We start from the raw sequence: 19,249 nt of genomic DNA, 5'->3' as shown, positions 1-19,249 counted from the left end.
GTTTTCAATTGGTACTGCAGTGGCAATGATTTCTGCAAATGATACATTTACCTTCTCTAAAATAAATGAAACCAGGGAATTTTGTTTTCTCTTTAAATAAAATTTTGCCTAATTTTAGTAAAGCTTTCTTCTTTCATTAACTCGTGTCATTCATTGCAATCACTGTTTATCTCACTTGCCGGTTCATTTGTGCTTTTTGCAGTTTCCCTCGCCCAGTGAAGAATACGTGGTTGAACAGAAATGCACCAGCACAAAACAGGGACTCTGTGATTCCTTCTCTTGAAAGCGTGGTCTTTGGCAATAACTACACAAAGCAGTTATCAGCAGATGTAAGAATACTTCAGTTGAACATTTCATTTGTATTTTGTTGGGTGGTGTGAATTTTATCTTTTCTGCAAAAGTATTGTTTGATTAAAAAATGAACTTTGTTAGAGTTACTTTGCTGTGCCAGGCATATAATATAATGTAGGAAATAATAATATGGGAACATTATATAATATAAATATGGGAAAAGAAAAGAATTGTTCCAAAAGGCTATGTTACCTGTTTCAAAACTGTGCAGATGGAAAGCTTACAGCATTTAGTGTTTAGCCTTATTCTTTTAAGATATTGCAATCCGTTGAAAATTGCAAAAAGATGGATGAGGTTCATAAAAATAGGCAATTTGCATTGTTAACACGTCCTTTATTGTATGAAATTAGTATGTGACTAAATCTTTTTTCTTTTTTTCTTAGGGTTGCAGTTTTGTTGTTTCAGAGTCTTTCCTCAGTCATGCCTATAATTTCCACTATACACTTTGTGCCAGTTTGCTGCTTGCTTTCAAAGGGTTACATAGCTATTTCCTTATGATAACAAAGGAGCTCCCCTCTTCTCACCGAATTGAACTAGGTATGTTGAATTTAATAAAATATAACACTTTCCTTCTGATGTTTATTAAAAATAACCCTTTCCTAGGCTAAACTGGCTTTGATTTCACACATCTTGTCTATCTAAAATCTTTTTATTCAAACTGAGCTGGAATTTAATAACTCAAGAACAAAAGGAAACAAGTGTGTTAAAAATCTGTGCATAGAAAAATACCAGAAACTGAGGGTTTTCTTTGTAGAAACAGAAGTAATGCTACAGTTACGGTACAGAGTATTTCTGTGTCAGTTATCTTAATCTTGATATGGAGGGAAACACCCTATTATGTGAATGACTCAACTCTTAGTCTGCCTTGTAAGGACAAAATGCACTTTTTGCCAAATAGAATCTGTTGGCACTATTTTTATTGTAAAGATAGGCTAAGATTGTGTCTTGATATTTAAATGTTTCAGGTAGGACCTTAAGTTCCCCTAAAACATTCTTACAAAATACATGTAATAGAAAGAAGCTGACAATCAAAAGTGAGGAGGTATCTTTTAGTCTTCATTGACGTCACAAAAAAAAAAAAAAAAAAAAAAAACCGTCAGTGGTAGCTGGATCAGACCTTTAGTCATTTCTCTGGGTGACTTAGCTTAGCTTAAGAAAATGCAAGCTTGAAAAGAAACACTCAAAATAAATACATTAAAAGAAAATTAGTACTTACATTTAACATACATTGTATATATTCTGCTCATGGTTTGTTTCCTGTGATGTTATGGTATTTTGCTTTTTGTTTTAATTCTTAAGTTTCTGCTATAATTATTTTCTTATTTCTGAATCTTTTTTTTTTTCATTTATTGCAGTTATTTTGTATATACTTTGATTGGGGAAATTGATATAACAAAAAGAACTAATAATGTAAATACTAATTATGCTATTACTAGTCACTCTTTGCTCTTGTAAAATAACCAGTGCTTATCATTAACACTAATTTCTCTAAAATCTATCAACAGTTAATAATAATAATTTAGAAAGGAACAAAAAGCCATGTTTCTGTGATGTCTATAAAAAAATGAAGCTCTCTGGACTTCACAAAGAACAAAACTGTCTCTTGCATTTATTTTTAATTGTTAAAGTAAATGAACTGTTTTTTGGTTGAGATTTTATATGTTAAATATAAATGACCTTTGGAGAAGAGAATCTCAAGTCCCATTTAAATCTCAAATCGTCACTTTTTAATCTTCAATTAAATTATAACCTCCGTAATTTTGATTCTTCTGTTTGCTTTGCTGTTGCTCTCTCATATAATTTTTTAAAAAGACTGATTTTGCAGAAGCATGTGGAGACAACTGTTGGACTCAGTAACTGTAATTGACCATTTAAGTATTACTGGTTTCAGAAAATAAAAGAATGTTAGCATAATGTATATCATGAGTGATATCTAATCTAGAAATTACACCAAAATTATGTGCTTTAATGTACTGATCTAACTGCACTAATTGCTAGGCTAGCAATAAGCTTTTTTACTAACTTTAAGGCAAATAATAAATCAAAGATGAAAAAAGGAGTGTAGTAACTAGTCATGTGTGTGCAATCCCTATAACTAGCCAAGGCCAGCATGCAGGTCCTTTATGAACGCCTTCTCAGAAGAAAATTTCCACGAACCCAGAGAGACGCCTACCTAGGTATGTTTTCAAAGCAGGTGATATAACCCCTCAGATTTTTATTAATAATATAAAACATATTATTTCGTAAACAGGAACACTATTTCACTATTTAGCCACAGTGAGAGTATCTTGAACTCTGGTGAAGTCTGTAGAATTGAACTACTTATTTTTAGGTTGAGCATAGATAATAAAATAAGAAAATATTATGTTTTGTTTTAGTGTTGTTCTATTTTAATAAACAAATGATTGAAGAGTTCAGTCAGTTGTCACCATTTAAATAAAATAGCTAAAATTATTTTTATTTCTTTATAATTCATTTTATTTAGTTCATTACAGACTTAGTTTTTGTTTTTGTTTGTTTTTAATAATTAAAGGCTAGTAGTTATTCTTCCTGTGAAATCTTTCAGATTACTTTTGGTATCTCAAGGTTTGATTCTTCCAAACACTACACAAGACGTTCTTAAAGCTTAGGGTGCGTTTGTCCACATCTAAATGGACAGCCTTCTCTTTGGAGAGAGTCACTGTTGGTTTGATGTTGGACAAAGTACAGTGCTGTTTAAGCACAAGGCAGTTTATGATGAGAGAAGAATAAAATGGCAGCTTAGCCTCATAGTAGGACACCAACTTAATCATGAATGACTGCATTTTTGTTTAAAAAATGTCAAAACTATTTTAGCTGAGCCAGTAAAATTTCATTAGATGTATGAACAATGCTGCTATAAAACAGTTAATTTCGTTTAGTCTTGTATTGTCTAGTGGATTTTTTTGTTGTTGTTTATTTTTGATATTTTAGGTTTTTTTGATAGCATTGTAATTTGGGATTTTCAGAAATGACTTCAGACGTCAGCTTTACCTATTGTATCAAACCTACGCTCAATCGCAGTGTGGCAAACAAGATGACTACTCAGTATTAGATGGTCTCAAAAGAGAACCATCTAATTTTTTCACTAATGACAAAATCTGTGTGGCCACAAACACTCCGAAAGACGTATATAACGTGTATATAAAATGTTTTCAAATATTTTCAGAGCAATTATCAAGTGCTGTCCTGTCAACAGGTGCAAGTAGTTTATTTCAAAAACATTTCTAAACTTGTTTCTGAGAACTTCATACGTTTCTATATTGCATATTTCCTCAGAACTTTGAGTTGTGTGAGTTAATTTGTCATTAAGTTTAAACCTAGACATAAGGCATTGCAATTATTTGAAAATCAATATATACTCAGCAAATCCAGATGGTATCATTCAAAGACCAGATGACTAAGCAAGCTATTGCTGTTCTACAAGCCTACATTCATTATCCATATCCTAAACATATTATTGTGGGTTTGGAAGCATGTTTTTTTGGTGTACATTTTTAAGTAAAACTGTTTTTTTTTCCCTTAATACTGTTTTCTGAAAAATAATTTAAATATTTGTCAGAAATAATTTTAGGTTTGTAAATTACTCCCTTGTTACTGGTACCTCAGATGTAGAAGGAAATCTTACCATAGTACAATGTTATTATTTAATTGATTGGATTTGCTTGAGTAGAAAAGGAATGATTAATAAGGAACAGTATCTTACATGAAGGAATAAAGACATTTGAGGTTCTGATTCAATTTAAGTTGCCATAGCGTGGAAGATTGAGTTACTCTTGACATTGAGCTATTGAGGGAAAGATTAATTAAAGAACAGTTTTATCTGACCAAACTATGACTCATCAGACAAGAATCTATTTTTATTTATGTAGCTTGCAAATCAGTTAAATAATATACCTGTAGAAAAACAGTGCTGAGTTAACAAATGTCTGGAAAATCTGAGGTAGAAGATGAATTGTGTTACCTTGGTTTTGAGTGATGATATTGCTGCTGAATAGCTGAGCAGTTCTGGTAATGTGCAAACTATATAATCTACAATACAGTGCTTGCAAGTGTAACTTGGAATAAAAAACATTGTATCCTTGATGAGGTCTCATGATAAGTCTTCATGATACCTGGCTGTAAACCATTTTTTATTGATCATCTTCTGTCTCAGACATTAGTAAGAAATTATTTTATCATTTACTCGATTTAAAGTTGATTATGACGTTTAATGTGACATTAAGTTTTAATTGATAGTCTCTTTTCTTTTTAATGTTTTTAAATTGTTTTGTGAGATAATAGGTTTTACTATGCAACTTGGAAAGTATGTTTCTCATAGTTATATACTCTCATCTTTCCAGAAAACATAGATGTAGAAGTTCGTCTTACAGAATTGTGCGAAGAAGTAAAGGTACTACTTTACATTTGTTGAATAAGTGAAGTAACTATAAAAGTAGAGTATGCTGATTTTACATGGTACTTGGGAATAAACTGTTAGGTGATAACATCCTATATTATTTTTTTTTGCCACTGTTTCTTTTCACTGTTCTTTCAAAGAGTAATCACTCAACTGACTCAAAAACTTACCTACTGATCTGGTGGCTCAGCATGGCAGTAGTACCCGTGGTAACTGTTAAAGATCATAAAACTGAAGATTATAGAAAGATGGATTACTTGTATTAAAATAATATTTTGAATTTTATGTGTTCATTATTTGAATCCCTTCTTTTTGAAGATACCAAATAACAGTTACAAGATCGAGCATGAGTAATAAGTTGTACAAAAGCAGATTCTCCAAGGCATACCCGCATCCAGAAGGACTTGGCCTGAGGCTGTCTCCTTTTGTTTTCCATGCATTCTCAAGAAAATACTGTCCACTATAGATTACTTAGATTTGTCTTCTCAGCTCTTTAATGTGCACCAGACAGAATTATCCTCAGCTGAAGAGCTGATTTCCTTATCACAGACAAATTTAAAGCAGAAGTTTGAAGACTTTTATGCAGGATGGTCCATGCTTTGTTGCTGAGTGGGCTAGCTACCCAGCTTTTGTAGTAGACTTAACTTTCATTCATACTTTCAAAAGTAGTAGCACAATTGCAAGGAAATGTAATACTGATGTTGAAAGGATGCTATCTGTATAACTGGAGACAAAGAAAGCCAACACAGTTAGCTTTCTGTGAGCAACTAATAATCTTACTTTATAAACTAGAAAGGCTTTTTTTTTTTTTTACATTTATGTAGTTTCTATGTATTTTCTAGTACTTAAGATTTTTTTTTTGCTAGTTTTTCCCTTAGCTTGCTAAACTATATTTGTTTTTTCCGTTTTCTCCTTTCTGTTCTTTTATGCAGTTCTCTTCAAAAGTTCCTCTTATTTCTACTCTTGCCTCCTAAGTTGGTGTTTCAGTATTTGTAATCTTTTTTTACGCTTCCCCTTTAATACTGCTGGTGTTGGATCTTTACTATACTTACTTTTTAAACCCCTTGCCTCAATGCCTTATCTGTCTCCAATTAGTTTCGGAAAAGCTAGATTTTCTTCTAAAATAGTAGGGAATATAAGGCTAACAATTTACAGTTGACTTGCATGGAACTGGATCACAGGATTACAGTACACTCTCAGAAAGAAAAACTTGTTTTGCACTGAATTTGTATGACCTCTTTCTAGGAAACCTATTCTGTAACTATCAAATAGTATAACATTGATTCCTGAACATGTTTAAAGTGTATGTAGGCATATAGTGGCATATAAGCATTACTGTAAGTTGTTAATGTTCCAAAGTGGAAATGTCTTCATTAATTTTTTAGGATTGTATCAAATTTGGACTAATATACCTAGAATCAATTTTCTGTTTTCTAATTCTGATTCCTTTCAGGCACTATATTTTTGCATGTTAGAAAATCAAACAGTTGCAACTCATAGTTATGGTTGCTATTAATGGTTTTGTTGCCTCAATTTAAGATCATGAGTCCTAATGCTATTAGACATCTAGATAATATTTAAAATACTAATAAAACAAGTTGGTAGTGTTGTAATATAAGTTAATTCAATTGTAATACTTTGACAAAACAGTTCTCATTTGGAAGTTACTTTTAAAATTAAATTTCTTACTAAGATGAAATACACTTCTTTTAATTTTTGTCTGTTCATTAGGGTCTAGTAATCATGTAAATCTTTCTTCCATACTTCAGAAAATGGAAAATCCCGATGAACTGGCAGAACTTATAAATATGAATCTTGCTCAGCTTTGCTCACTTCTAATGGCTCTCTGGGGGCAATTTCTGGAGGTCATTACTTTACAAGAGGAGGTCACAGCATTGCTTGCACAAGAGCATCACACATTAAGAGTAAGTATTAAGTCTGGTGTTATAAATGGGATGTTCATACTCTTGCTGAGACACATTGTAATGGAAATGACACTCCAAATTGTAATTTTTCAGGTTTTATTAGGGAAAGGTAGTTGGAATCACAAAGGGAGCTGTTGCGTTGCATTGATTAGTTTGTATATAATGTTGTTAGAGCTTATTCTTGGAATATATATAAAGTACATACATATAAAATACACATAAAGTACATTGTTTATGTTTATTCACTGATTGTCTGAATAAGAAACGCATTTCAGAAGGCAAATTGCAGTCTGTGGGAGATGTGTTTGTGTAGAATGATGTATTTTTCTGCAGGAGCAATGTCTAGTGCCCACTCATTTTCCTTCCCTACTGCAGTTAGGCTGCCAGATTACATCATAAAATGAAACATATTTTTCTTCTGAATTGAGAACTGATAACGTTCCTAAGCTGTGAAAGGGTTCTGGAGTGAGATTTCAAAAAAGAAGAGACAATCCAGACAGGATTTGGCATTTATGTGTGTGTATGTATAAAAATTGATGCATGGTAACTACACACGCAGTAGATCTGGTGATGTGTATATACAGTTGCTGCTTTCTACATGCAAAACCACAGCACATAGTGAAATATTTTCAAGTATGAGCTGAACCTTCACTTTTCAAGTATGAGCTAAACCTTTGCCCTTATCTTCTCATAAATATATCTTTTCCTCCCCTCTTTCGTGGTCAAGGATTTGAAGAAACAAAACATTTAAAATTTTTCAGGGAGTAAAATTCATTAAAACAAACAACACTTCCCACCACCCTTGTTCCCCAATCACACAACTTGATCTTTAGCTAGCGTCACATCTTTACTCTCTGACATCATAATCCATACATGTATCACGTACATATAAGAAGTCATTTTAAGAGTTTATCTGGAGGCTCTTGTTGTAAAACCATTTGCAGAGAGTTCATTCGTAGGTCTGGTTAGTGAGAGTACATGGTATCAGTGCTTTGTAATAGTGACAATCCAAAATAAAGTCATTTTTAAAGTTTTAGTTTGCAGAGACTTGATTTGTTTAACCAGCATTTCTATCACTTGCACCAGAAGTCTTCTTGTTTTGGTTCTGTAGGGGAAACTGATTATGAGGGATACTTGGATTGGGGTCTTACGTAAACCCTTGAAAAATCACACTGTTCAGTGAGGGAATTGTGGTTGTGCAAATAGCCTATTCTGAGAAGTGGGATCTTTCAGAAAGAGTGCAAGACTTATTTGTTAGAGTGACTAGGCTAGCAGTAGCAAGGTGTGATCAATTTACTGGCTGTCTATGAATCTTACTTGCCTTTGTGCTTTTCATACAAATTCTGGAATCCTTCAACTGGGGTGGAAGCTATAAGATGAGAATATTGTTTCAATTAACCTGCATTGGCATTCAACTGCTGCTAAGGTAGTGTTTGTACAAGTATACCTTGAGTAGAGCCGAAAGTATTAATATTTTTATTTTAATTGGACCATTGTTAAATATACGTGTATGCTAGTAATGATATGTCCTTAGCTTCTTAAATGTATTTCTTAAAGTCTCAGATTTATGTCATTTTCTCTAGCTCTCAAATAATTTAAGAACTGAATTTTACTGCAGTTCTTTTAGGGAATATAAATCAAAGTATTTTTGAGATGAATTGAGATACTGTGTGTATTAAAAATATTTTTGTGAAAACTGGAAAGCATCACAGAAGCTGAATAGTTCCCTTCCTCCCCTTTCCTTCTGATTCCTGATTTGTTGGAATCATGCCTGATCAATCCACGGTCCCACATTACATCTTGATCTCCAACTTGGAGAGGGATGGATTCAAAGGGTGGACCATTCACTGGATAAGGAATTGGCTTGAAGGCTGCACCCAGAGAGTGGTGGTCAATGGCTCAGTGTCCAGGTGGAGGCCAGTGACGAGCGGTGTCCCTCAGGGGTCTGTTTGGGGCTGATGAATATCTTTACCAATGACATAGACAGTGGGATCGGGTGCACCCTCAGCAAGTTTGAAGATGACACCAAGCTGAGTGGTGCAGTCGATACAACAGAGGGAAGGGATGCCATCCAAAGGGATCTGGACAGGCTGGAGAAGTGGGCCCATGTGAACCGCATGAGGTTCAACAAGTCCAAGTGCGAGGTGCTGCACCTGGGACGGGGCAATCCCAGACATGAGGACTGGATGGGAGAAGAACTCATTGAGAGCAGCCCTGCAGAGAAGGACTTGGGGGTTCTGGTGGACAAAAAGCCTGACATGAGCCAGCAGTGTGTGCTTGCAGCCCAGAAGGCCAACTGCGTCCTGGGCTGCACTAACAGAGGGGTGGCCAGCAGGGGAGGGAGGGGATTGTGCCCCTCTGCTCTGCCCTTGTGAGGCCCCACCTGGAGAGCTGCGTGCAGGGCTGGGGCCCCCAGCACAAGAAGGATGTGGGGCTGTTAGAGCAGGTCCAGAGGAGGGCCACAAAGTTGATCAGAGGGCTGGAGCACTGAAGAAAGGCTGAGAGAGCTGGGGTTGTTTAGCCTGGAGAAAAGATGGCTCCAGGGAGGCCTCATGGCAGCTTTTCCAGTACTTAAAGGGGGCTTACAAAAAAGAGGGGGAACAACTTTTTGCTCAGTCAGATAATGACAGGACAAGGGGGAATGGTTTTAAACTAAAAGAGGGGAGGTTTAGATTAGATGTTAGGTGGAAATTCTTCATGCAGAGGGTGGTGAGGCCCTGGCACAGGCTGCCCAGAGAAGCTGTGGATGCCCCATCCCTGGAGGTGTTCGAGGCCAGGCTGGATGGGGCTTTGGGCAACCTGGTCTGGTGGGAGGTGTCCCTGCCCATGGCAGGGGGCTGAAACTGGGTGGTCCTTAAGGTCCCTTCAAACCAAAGCTAGTTTGTGATTCTATGTAACCTGTTACCTGCTTTCGTACCTGCATTTTTCTCCTCCAATTGTTTTTATGCCCACTTCTCCTCTTAGATGTCACCCTGAATAAATAATCTTGTTTCAAGCATCACATCACATGCAAATTTTGCTTCTTAAGAAGAGAAAAAATAACATTTTTCTTTAATAAATGCAGCAGAAATATTCTTTTCTTTAGGTATTAAGCTACATTTGCAGCATAGTGGTGGTGAGCTGAAGATGGTTGCATAGTCTTCCATGTAGCTTGCTACCGGATGGTACTTTGTCTCTAAAACTTTTGAGTTTTCAGGGTTGAACTCAGAGCTGACCCTTGTTATTACTGAAAATGTTCTTATTTTTTATTAAATATATATATATAAAGCTTATTTTATTTTTGAAAGAAGTGGCCGGTTGCTATTACTGAGTTCTGCAGTTACTGGATACTACAGTATCTATCCAAACATCAAAGTCTGAAAAAGAGATGCAGGACACTGGTAATCTTAAACTTACCTTTTTATTTAGGGCCTGATAACGAAGAGCAAGGAGGCTGTCTCCAAGGCTGCTGTCTGGCACAAATTGAATAATACAGCATTGAAAAGGAAATTTTACCTGAGCCAATTTACATAGAATCAGCAATGTGATCATACTTAATTTTACAAGCACTAATTTTCAGATACCACACTGGTTTCCTGTACTCCCAAGATGTGAAGAGCTGGTGCAAACAATTTGCAAATATGTGCAATTAAATATATATAAGGAAACATACTGCCAGTTGAGTAGGATTTAGCACTGCAGAACGTCAGTAAACCTTAAAATTAAAAAGGGATGGTAAATTTGAGCCATGATATTTTTAAGAGCATTACTGATTCTGGATACTGTTTTTGAGGGCTTACCATAACATTTTGCAATTTGCATTAATAGTCTTGAGACTATAAACCTTTATATAAACTTTGGGGAAACCTGGAATGATCATGTTTCACTAGAGGCATTATCTGCATGTTAAATGATGTAGACTTTCTGGTTAGTGAATGTAGGTGGAATTCGAGAGATGACCTACTAATTATAATTACTCTCTTGAGAGCATATCTGTCTTTTCCGAAATAAGATTTTTGCACTATACAAAATTCTGTCCTTTCATTTTAGAAAATGATGTTCTCATCTGGTCTATATTGGATTCTAAATCTTTTCTAAATTTACCTTTTCATCTTGCAGTATTTGTAGACTGTACTCGCCACTGGAAATTTCTCCCTGGGAAAGTTTTATATTAATCTAAGACGAATGAACGCTTTTAGGGATTCATCCATCTGACTGGTTTAGATGTTTCAAGTAAAATATCCCCTAGAAATGCCTGTCATCTGTATTTGGTCAAATAGTTTTCCCCCTCTGTGCATAGGTGCTTTTGCTGGAGTATTGTTAGAAAATAAGGTCATAATGAAATGCAATATCTTATTTGAGTACACCTCTGTAAAACACTATACGAGATTTTAATTGCTACATAAAAAGCAGGAAAAATTCAGATTAGAACATCCATCAACTACAATAGCCCACTAACAAGGTTTGCAACTACACTGGAAAAAAAAACTGATTAAGGTATTTTATATTACAGAAAGTTTGCACACACTCTTTGTTTCATAGTGACATCTTCTGGTAGGTCTGAACACGTCATTCCAAAATGATTTCTTACAGTGTGATTAGTCCTAAAATAGGAGAACTGAGAACCAAGATCTGAGTGCTGCTACTCATCGGTGTGCCAGGGACTCAGTATGTACTCCACAGCACTTCTTCTATCCAATTTCTCTTCTGCTTACGTTGGGAGGACCATCGAGTGCATAATTTGAGGAAGCCTGTAGGGACTAGGAGCAGTGCCTACAATTTCCTCCTGCAAAACCGTTGCGGAGTCAGCTCAAGTTGGTAGCATTTGAGTCACCAGTGCCAGCTGGTGGGCTATCTGCTGCTGCAGAGCCTGCTTAACAGTGTCCTAGCAAATGTCTCAGTCCCTCCATAAGGTACACACTGATTAAACATAATAAACTACTGTTGTGAGGGTTTTTTTGTTTGTTTTGTTTCTTTAATACTGATTATCTGGGCATTTGGAGCAATTTTGGAGCTTGCATCCAACTAGTTTTCTACTGTTGCTGTTAAACTAAGCGCTGTCAGAGCTGAGAATCAGATTTTCTTCAAAAGCACTGGAATTAATTAAGCAATTACAAATGGGGTTTACTGCAAATAAAAAGCCCTTAATTTTCTGTTTGAGGTATTGACAGAATTATAAAGATCTGTTCTCCGTGTAAGCCAGGTTTTGGTCGGTGGTAAAGTGATTGCTTGCATCCAAAACCAAAAGCACTTTGCTCCCCTACTGGGAAACAGCTATATGCCCTTTTCTTGGCTCAAATCACAGGCATCTAATTGGGAAATACTCTTGTTATTGTCTTATTTTCTATTACGTGATCAATTAGGATCTGTAATTAATTTTTAGGTTGCTCAGTTTAGAATGATAACCAGTCCAGCCTTAATAATCAGTTGCTCTAACATCTAGTTTTTAAATAATAAAACAATGTTGTACCTTTCTGGGGGAAAGGCTGAGGATTAGCCCTGACAAAATGACATATTTGCAAGGTAGACCTCTGTTTAGAAAAGGATCTGGGAAAGCACAGGGGAATAGTTAGGAACACTTGGTTCTAAAGCAGCATGTGCGTGCATAAACTCAGAGTGCCATTTCTGAAGGAGAGGAGGTAGGCTCTGTGTGTGTGTCTGGTCACTGCTGAGAGTGGAAGTTGCATTTACAAGGCAGCATACGGTGTAGTGCTTTCTGTTGCTTCAAAACATTTTCTATGACTATTCATAGGTGATATGTCACTGAGATTTATTTCATATAAAAAGTAAATAGAATTTTGAGAGGTTGGGACAGAAGGACTTTCAGCCTCTAATACAGGTTAGAGATAGGGGGTTTTAATGTTTGTGTGAGGTTTTTGTGTTTTGTTTGTGTGTTTGTTGAGTTGATTTTGTTTGTTTTTTAAGCACCTCAGAGCATTTTTTTAACCAGCTTTTCTTATGTTATGAAGGGGAGGGGAAAAAAAAGGAAAAGGTGGAAATTACAGAACATGAAACTATCATAGTCACTGTCTGGGAAATTAGATAAAGCAAGAAGAAGGCCCAGAGTACCTTGGGAAAATAAATACCTGATGATAAAGAAATAATCTTCCATATGTTACAAAAAACCATTTTAATATTGCATGGTTTATTAACTTCAGGCATACAATTCAGTCTTGAATACAGTGCCTATGATTAGCATACATTGTTATTTATCAATCACAGCTGAAATCTTTACAAACAAAAGATTTTTTTGCACAACGTTTTAGTTGTGGGCTAGAGGGTATTTGTGAAATGTTTGAAACATACTTCTCAAGTGCATGTAATGGGTTTCTGCTTCCGAAGGTAATCCTCAAGCCCATTCAGAAGTGTCCATCAAACAGTTACTTCCTTTCCTCTCCTGAAATTTCTAATATTTTTTTGTATATTGTTATTTCATGTGGGCCTGGTTTAGTTGATTCATTTCTTGGTAATCAAGTTTTCAGCAGGCATATATAATTCCCCTCAGTCATCTAGTACACAAGTTAAAATTCTCATTTCACTTTCAAGTCTTGCCTATGGTATCCTCTTCCTTCTTTGCCCAGACTGAACGTTGAAAAAACAAACCACCACCACCAAAAACTATGTATATAATTCAATTATTATTACTATATAATTCAATTCAAGTTAATAGCATTGCAGCGTAGTAATCGTGGTGAATTTTCAGAACTTGTGTGTAATACACAATTAGCTCTAACATTATTTGGATCTTGCAGGTGCGCAGATTTGCAGAAGCATTCTTTTGTCTTGAGCATCCTAGGCAAGCTGCCCTTGCCTATCAAGAACTACAGTGAGTAGCCTTTCGAAGTGCATAACATTAAGCACATAGTTATTCTGTAGTTAACATTGTGTAGAAGTACTGTCTTGCAAAAATACTTACATAAGTTCAAAAGAAACTTAATGTTCTTAAACAGAGATTTGAAGTTTTTTAGGGAAGAACATACAAGTTAAGACAGTGCAATTCAAATGAGTAATGGAATAATTTTTCTATTAAATAAGTGATTAGTGGAAAAGCTTCCACTAAAGGGAATTAAACTACTGCTGATTTCTGTTAATGTAAAAATAAACAGTTCTATTTTTTCATGTAGGACTACTTCATTTTTTTCAGTGCTCAGAGTCATCTACAGATGTGTGCAGCTATCAAAAACACTTCCTTCTGCAGTTCTCTTCCACCCCTCCCTATTGAATGCAGTGAACTAGATGGAGATATGAACTCCTTGCCTATAATCTTTGAAGATCGGTATTTAGATTCAATTACTGAAGGTAAACACACCTCACAGTGCAGTTTTCTTTTTGAAAAAAAAGAGCAAAAGTGATGTAGAAACTGAGTATTCTTCTTGTCGTTTCTTGCTGGCTTTGAAGGAGTATGTTTGTTTGCTAGGAAATGTTTTTCTAGTTTGAGTTTTGAGGATGTGTAAAATTCTGTAATTACCAGTGTTTTATAGCTTCAGCTACTTCCATAATCTTGTTGTAAACAATCCTTTTTTTTCTCACTTTTTTTTGGTAAAAGATCTGGATGTACCCTGGTTGGTAGTTCAGAATCTTCCAAGGTCAGAGTCCAATAAACTGGATAAATTTGAAGCTGAAGAAGGTTTTGTAGCTGGATTTACTAGCCCGGAATTGAAAGTAAGACCTGCAGGTGCCTCCAACCTTTGGCATTCAGAAAGTGAAAAGATGCTAACAAAGTCTTTGAAAGGGAAAAATGAAGATACAAATAAACCTAAAGTTAAGGTTACTAAGCTCATGAAAACAATGAAACCTGAAAACACAAAAAAAGTCGTGAAACAGAACTCTAAGGACTCTGTGGTCTTAGTAGGCTACAAATGTTTGAAAAGTGCAGCACTGGAAGATGCCTCTAAAAGCTCAGAAGGCAGGCCTTCATATAATGCTAATGAAGGGCTGGACCCTACGTTAAGTGGATTTCCTTGTGATACAAAGACCTGCACCAGGCAAATAAGTCAAAGAGAATTTACGTGTTTGTCATCGGGAACTGAGGAAAAGACTGCTAAGACTGAAGGTGTTCAACCAAGTCAGGGTAGCCCTGTGCACTGTGAAAACGCGGCTATTTTTGGTAGACTTACGATCTCCCAGGCAGGTCCTGGAACTATACAAGTAGATAGTGCTCTGCAACCCAGAGATATACTTGAAGGAGGTCAGCCACCTTCCTCGGGGGTCAGGACAATTGAGGTCAAACCAAGTAATAAGAATCCCTATGAAGGGGAGAAAGTAACTGTTCATATTGGATCGTGGTCTGAGTTTCCGCAAGATGGAGTACAAGGAGAGAATTTGCAGACACCCAATATTCAGACTTCAGAATCTGGAAATAAACTGCATTCAGTAGAACCAGTGCTTGAAAAGGAAGACGTCCATGAAAAAAACTTACGACACACCAGTGATGTCTTGACAAAAATGAAAAATAATCAGCCTAGTTTATCTACAAAAGAAAGTCAACTTTCTGTAAGTGGGGACATGACTAAATTACCAGATGTTAGTGTGACATATGCCTCTTCTAGGTTTTCAGATTCTGGTATAGAAAGTGAACCAAGTTCTTTTGCAACTCTCCCCAACCCTGATCAGGTTTTTGAAAATGTTCAAGGGCAAAGTGTGTACAATACGGAGAGATTATTTCCTCAGCTTTTGCTAAAACCAGACTATGCTATAAAAAATGCATTGGAAAGCCATTGTACTGAGAGTACCAGCGCTGTAAGTGAAATACAATCATCCCTGACATCCATAAATTCTTTGCCTTCAGATGATGATGAACTCTCACCTGATGAAAATTCAAAGATAACTATTGTACCTGAATGCCAGCTAAGTGACAGTAAAACTGTATTGGATCTTGGAGCAGTTGACTTGCCAAAATGCGATGACATTAAAAAATCAAATATCGGTTTGCAGCAACAGTGTGTTCTATTTTCAGGGCATTCAGATAACGAAACTCTGTCTATACATTCCTCTCTCTCAGGAACAAAAGATCTTTTAGACTTAGTTGTTTCAGATGAAGTTACATCTACTGATTTGAAAAGTAACAGCCCACAGACAGACCTTGGCACAACTTGCAAGGGCTCTCAGGACCTCGAAAGGCATCATAACACTACAGAAGAAACAGTTAAATTGCATTTAGAAATTACTTGCTTGAGTGAGCCATCTGTTGTTTCAGGTTCTTCATCTGTAAGTGCAGGGTATGAGGTTGAAAAAACAAATGAAGGAAAACATAATGAGCCTTTAGAACTAAAGGAAACGGCGGAAGAATTGTCAGCAGCTAAAAGTGAAACTGGTACAGATAATCCTTCTCCCACCAGTAGTACTGATATTGTAAAACAAGGGTTTGTAGAAAACTATTTTGGCTCTCGAAGCAGCACAGATATTTCAGATATTTGGCCTATGGACAACAGCAATCCTGTTAGCCCTCAAAAAGAAATGTATGAAAAGCAAATTATTTGCTCTTCCCAACAAGATGAGGAAGAAGAGGATGATCAAGAAATGATTGAAAACGGGTATTATGAAGAAACAGACTACGGTATATTAGATGGAGCTTCCAGTGCTGACCAGGATCATGGCTTAGCAGAAGAAAGAGCCCTGAGATCTGAAAGGATTGATAGTGGGCATCTGCGAGACGGAATGACTGTGCCTCCCGTCTGTACTCCTGGTTGTCTGTCTTTTCCATCTTCTCTGAGAGACTCTCCTTGCAATGTTATATGTTCTTCAAGGAATAAATCTGATGCAATTACACAGCAGCCAGGCAGCACATCCTACAGCTCAGCTTCATCTATTTCCTGGTATGAAAGCTCCCCAAAACCTCAAATGCTAGCGTAAGTGACTGTTTTAAAACAAAGTTTATTTGCTTTTAGAAATGATGTTAATATAGTGTAAAAGGGGAAAAAAATGTGGTTATGCTCAAGTGCCCTCAAGACAGTGTCTTGTGGATTCTGTATATTCAGTAACATCACATTTTAGATGTTAATATGGAAAATGTGTTAGCACATAATTCCTTATATGATTTACATTACAATTTCATGTGGTTTCATAAACTTCAAGCAAAATGCATGTATCTTGTTTCGTTAATATGTTCCTTTTTTAAAAATAAGCATTCAGCTGAAAAGTGGTGATGTAGTGGCTACTGAGCATAAAAATGGTGTTTAATGAAATGGAAGCTGTTAAAATAGCATATACAGAAAAATATGCTTCGAGTTTAAAAACATAAAAGCAAAAAGTATCTGTAACTTACTGTCCATTCTATTTGTTGTGAAGCTATTTTGCAATACTGGACAAGATTACAGCCTTATTTTTTAATCTTAACTTCAAATATCCAAAACATAACACCTCTAAATTACACTACAGTTTGGGTACCAGGAAGGTCAAATTTAGAGGAACATTGGGGATCCCAGATGCAAAAATAGGAGTTTCTGTGATAATTCCTGCTGCTAACAGAACATGGGAAGCAGCAGCTTAATGTGCTGTGTTGTATTGGAAGCAAAATGTTGCTATCAGAATGAAGAAGGCTTGGAAGAGAAGTAGGAACAAGGAGAAGAATCAGCGGACAAAAGAGATAAAGACCGGACAGTTTGTGGTAAGCAGGAGGAAGGATCTAGTGATTGTGGAGGAAACAAGACTGGAAGTGAGAAGACAGAAATGTAGCGTTGAGATAATGGGGACTGGCATGGACTAGGTTGAAAAGCAGAGACTATTTTATGGCTTTCTGTAACAATAAAAGAAAGAGGGCACTCAGAGTAAAATCAAGGACTTGGCCTTGGGGAAAGCAGTCACGTGGATGGTGGGGCCACAGGGACTGCAGAGGGCAGGAGCTGCTTCTTGGAGACCAAACTTGGGTACATCTCATTCGTTAAACATTCTTGTGGTACAAACTAAGTAAACTCTGCTGCAGAGAGATAAGACCAGCTCTCTGCAGTGGTCTCTGTTTAGGCCGACTTTATTGAGGTTTGCTCTTACCACTTAGTGAGGAATGAGCTAAAGAAAAAGCTGGGGAACCAGAGAGCAAGAAGTAGAGTGAGAGAAAAACAAGGAGCAGGCAGAAGAGGACAGGCTGTGGGTTGACGCCGAGGGGACATGTGGAAAAGACAAATAAAGGAGAGAAAGAAGCATAAAGCTTTTGGCATGAAGCAAGTCTGTTTGAAGCGTTGCAGGGAAAACTGATATGCAACTGTGTAGAAAGGTCGTACACAAAGAAACTACAGAAAGGAGAAGCAGGAGGAACTCTTGGCCTGTGGGCAGCTTATAGAAGCTATAGTTTAAGCCCTCTCCTAATAGGTAAGAGATCAGAGGTCTGGATCTAGTTTCTTCTGAAGCAAATAACAATTGTTCAGCATATTAAAGGAACATTATAGTGAGCCAATTCAGCACTACCTCTGCTAACCTAGGAAAATAGGTCTTAAATTTGGCAAGAATTATCAGAAGTCACTAGATATCTTTATCTTGACTTTACAGGAATTAGAACCAGATCTAATGTTGTTATTGCAGTTAAACAAAGCTGTACTTACTCAAAACTGGAACTAAAGCAGAATCAGCTATGGTTTCAGAAATATTTTACAGATAGCAGAGATATTCAAAGGAAATAAGAGTTGATCTTAGGGTACAGATTTTGTTACAGAGGAAAGGGGACTTTAGGAAGCTGAAATGAAGAAGTATTTTGAGGAACTGGGTTATTTTGTGAAAATAGTAATTTGATAAATATCTTTTCTTCATATCGATTACATAGAAGACAAAAGTAAAAAGTCAATAGAAAACTGTATCCTAGGATACCCTAAATTTGTCTGGCCATAGTAAATGTTATTTTATCATAAGTATTGTTTCATTCCAGTTTCCTCCAGGCTAAAGAAGAATTGAAGCAACTGAAACTTCCCGGATTCATGTATAGTGATGTTTTCAAACTGGCTTCTTCAATACCTTACTTCAGTATGGAGGAGGATGACTGTTCAGGAGAAGGAATACATCTTATAGTCTGTGTCCATGGCCTAGATGGTATGCTGGGAAATGTGATACTGAATGAGATGGCAGTTCAGATTACCAGTCAGGTTTAACTTTTGTTATTTGAACTGTGAACTGAACACTTCAGGAATAGGTTCACCTGAGGGAGTTGGGAATCTGACATTGTATTGCTATGTTTAACAATGTGTTCTAGAAATACATTTAAAGTAAGAATTTTGTGTAACATTTGTCTTCAGTAAAACTTTCAAGTGCATAAACCCAGTGTATGGCATAGTTCACATTAGGTACATCCTCCAGTTTTTACATCATCTAGGTGTTTGTCCGTACTGTGATAACAGAAGAGAGATAGTAGCAAAACAGCTTTATTTAGAATTTGTAGTGTTACATTGTCAAGGAAAATAAAAGGTGTGTATACTGTTATTTAAAAAAAAAAATGTGTGTGTAAATTGCAGGCAATTGTTTATTAGGTTTTAAAAGGTTAGATCACAGAGTGACTGAATGGTTGAGGTCCAATTCACCTGCTTAGAGCAAGGTCACCTACAGCAGGTTGCCCCAGACCATGTCCAGTGGGGTTTTTGAGTATCTCCAAGGACAG

At 36.3% G+C, this 19,249-nt stretch overlaps 1 protein-coding gene across 8 annotated transcripts in view; it reads left to right on the top strand.

Moving 5' to 3' along the window:
• FAM135A (family with sequence similarity 135 member A) overlaps positions 1-19,249 on the top strand; it is an 84,486-nt gene that overhangs the window by 42,065 nt on the left and 23,172 nt on the right. For 7 of the 8 annotated variants that reach the window (XR_010830516.1, XM_048077385.2, XM_048077382.2 and 4 more), the window contains 9 exons: positions 203-329; positions 735-888; positions 2,451-2,528; positions 4,713-4,762; positions 6,538-6,693; positions 13,425-13,498; positions 13,817-13,971; positions 14,219-16,520; positions 18,527-18,687. Coding sequence is in view for 7 of the 8 variants with exons in the window: in XM_048077385.2 (XP_047933342.2) it covers positions 203-329; positions 735-888; positions 2,451-2,528; positions 4,713-4,762; positions 6,538-6,693; positions 13,425-13,498; positions 13,817-13,971; positions 14,219-16,520; positions 18,527-18,687 (3,257 nt within the window). In the remaining variant the exon portion in view is untranslated. The remainder of the gene's footprint in view (positions 1-202; positions 330-734; positions 889-2,450; positions 2,529-4,712; positions 4,763-6,537; positions 6,694-13,424; positions 13,499-13,816; positions 13,972-14,218; positions 16,521-18,526; positions 18,688-19,249) is intronic. The other variant, XM_048077388.2, reaches the window with a different exon arrangement.

The sequence above is a fragment of the Anser cygnoides genome, chromosome 3 (genome assembly GCF_040182565.1).
Source record: "Anser cygnoides isolate HZ-2024a breed goose chromosome 3, Taihu_goose_T2T_genome, whole genome shotgun sequence".
NCBI lineage: Eukaryota > Metazoa > Chordata > Aves > Anseriformes > Anatidae > Anser > Anser cygnoides.
The sequence above is the reverse complement of the archived record's forward strand: the minus strand, read 5'-3'. Positions and strand labels throughout refer to the sequence as shown.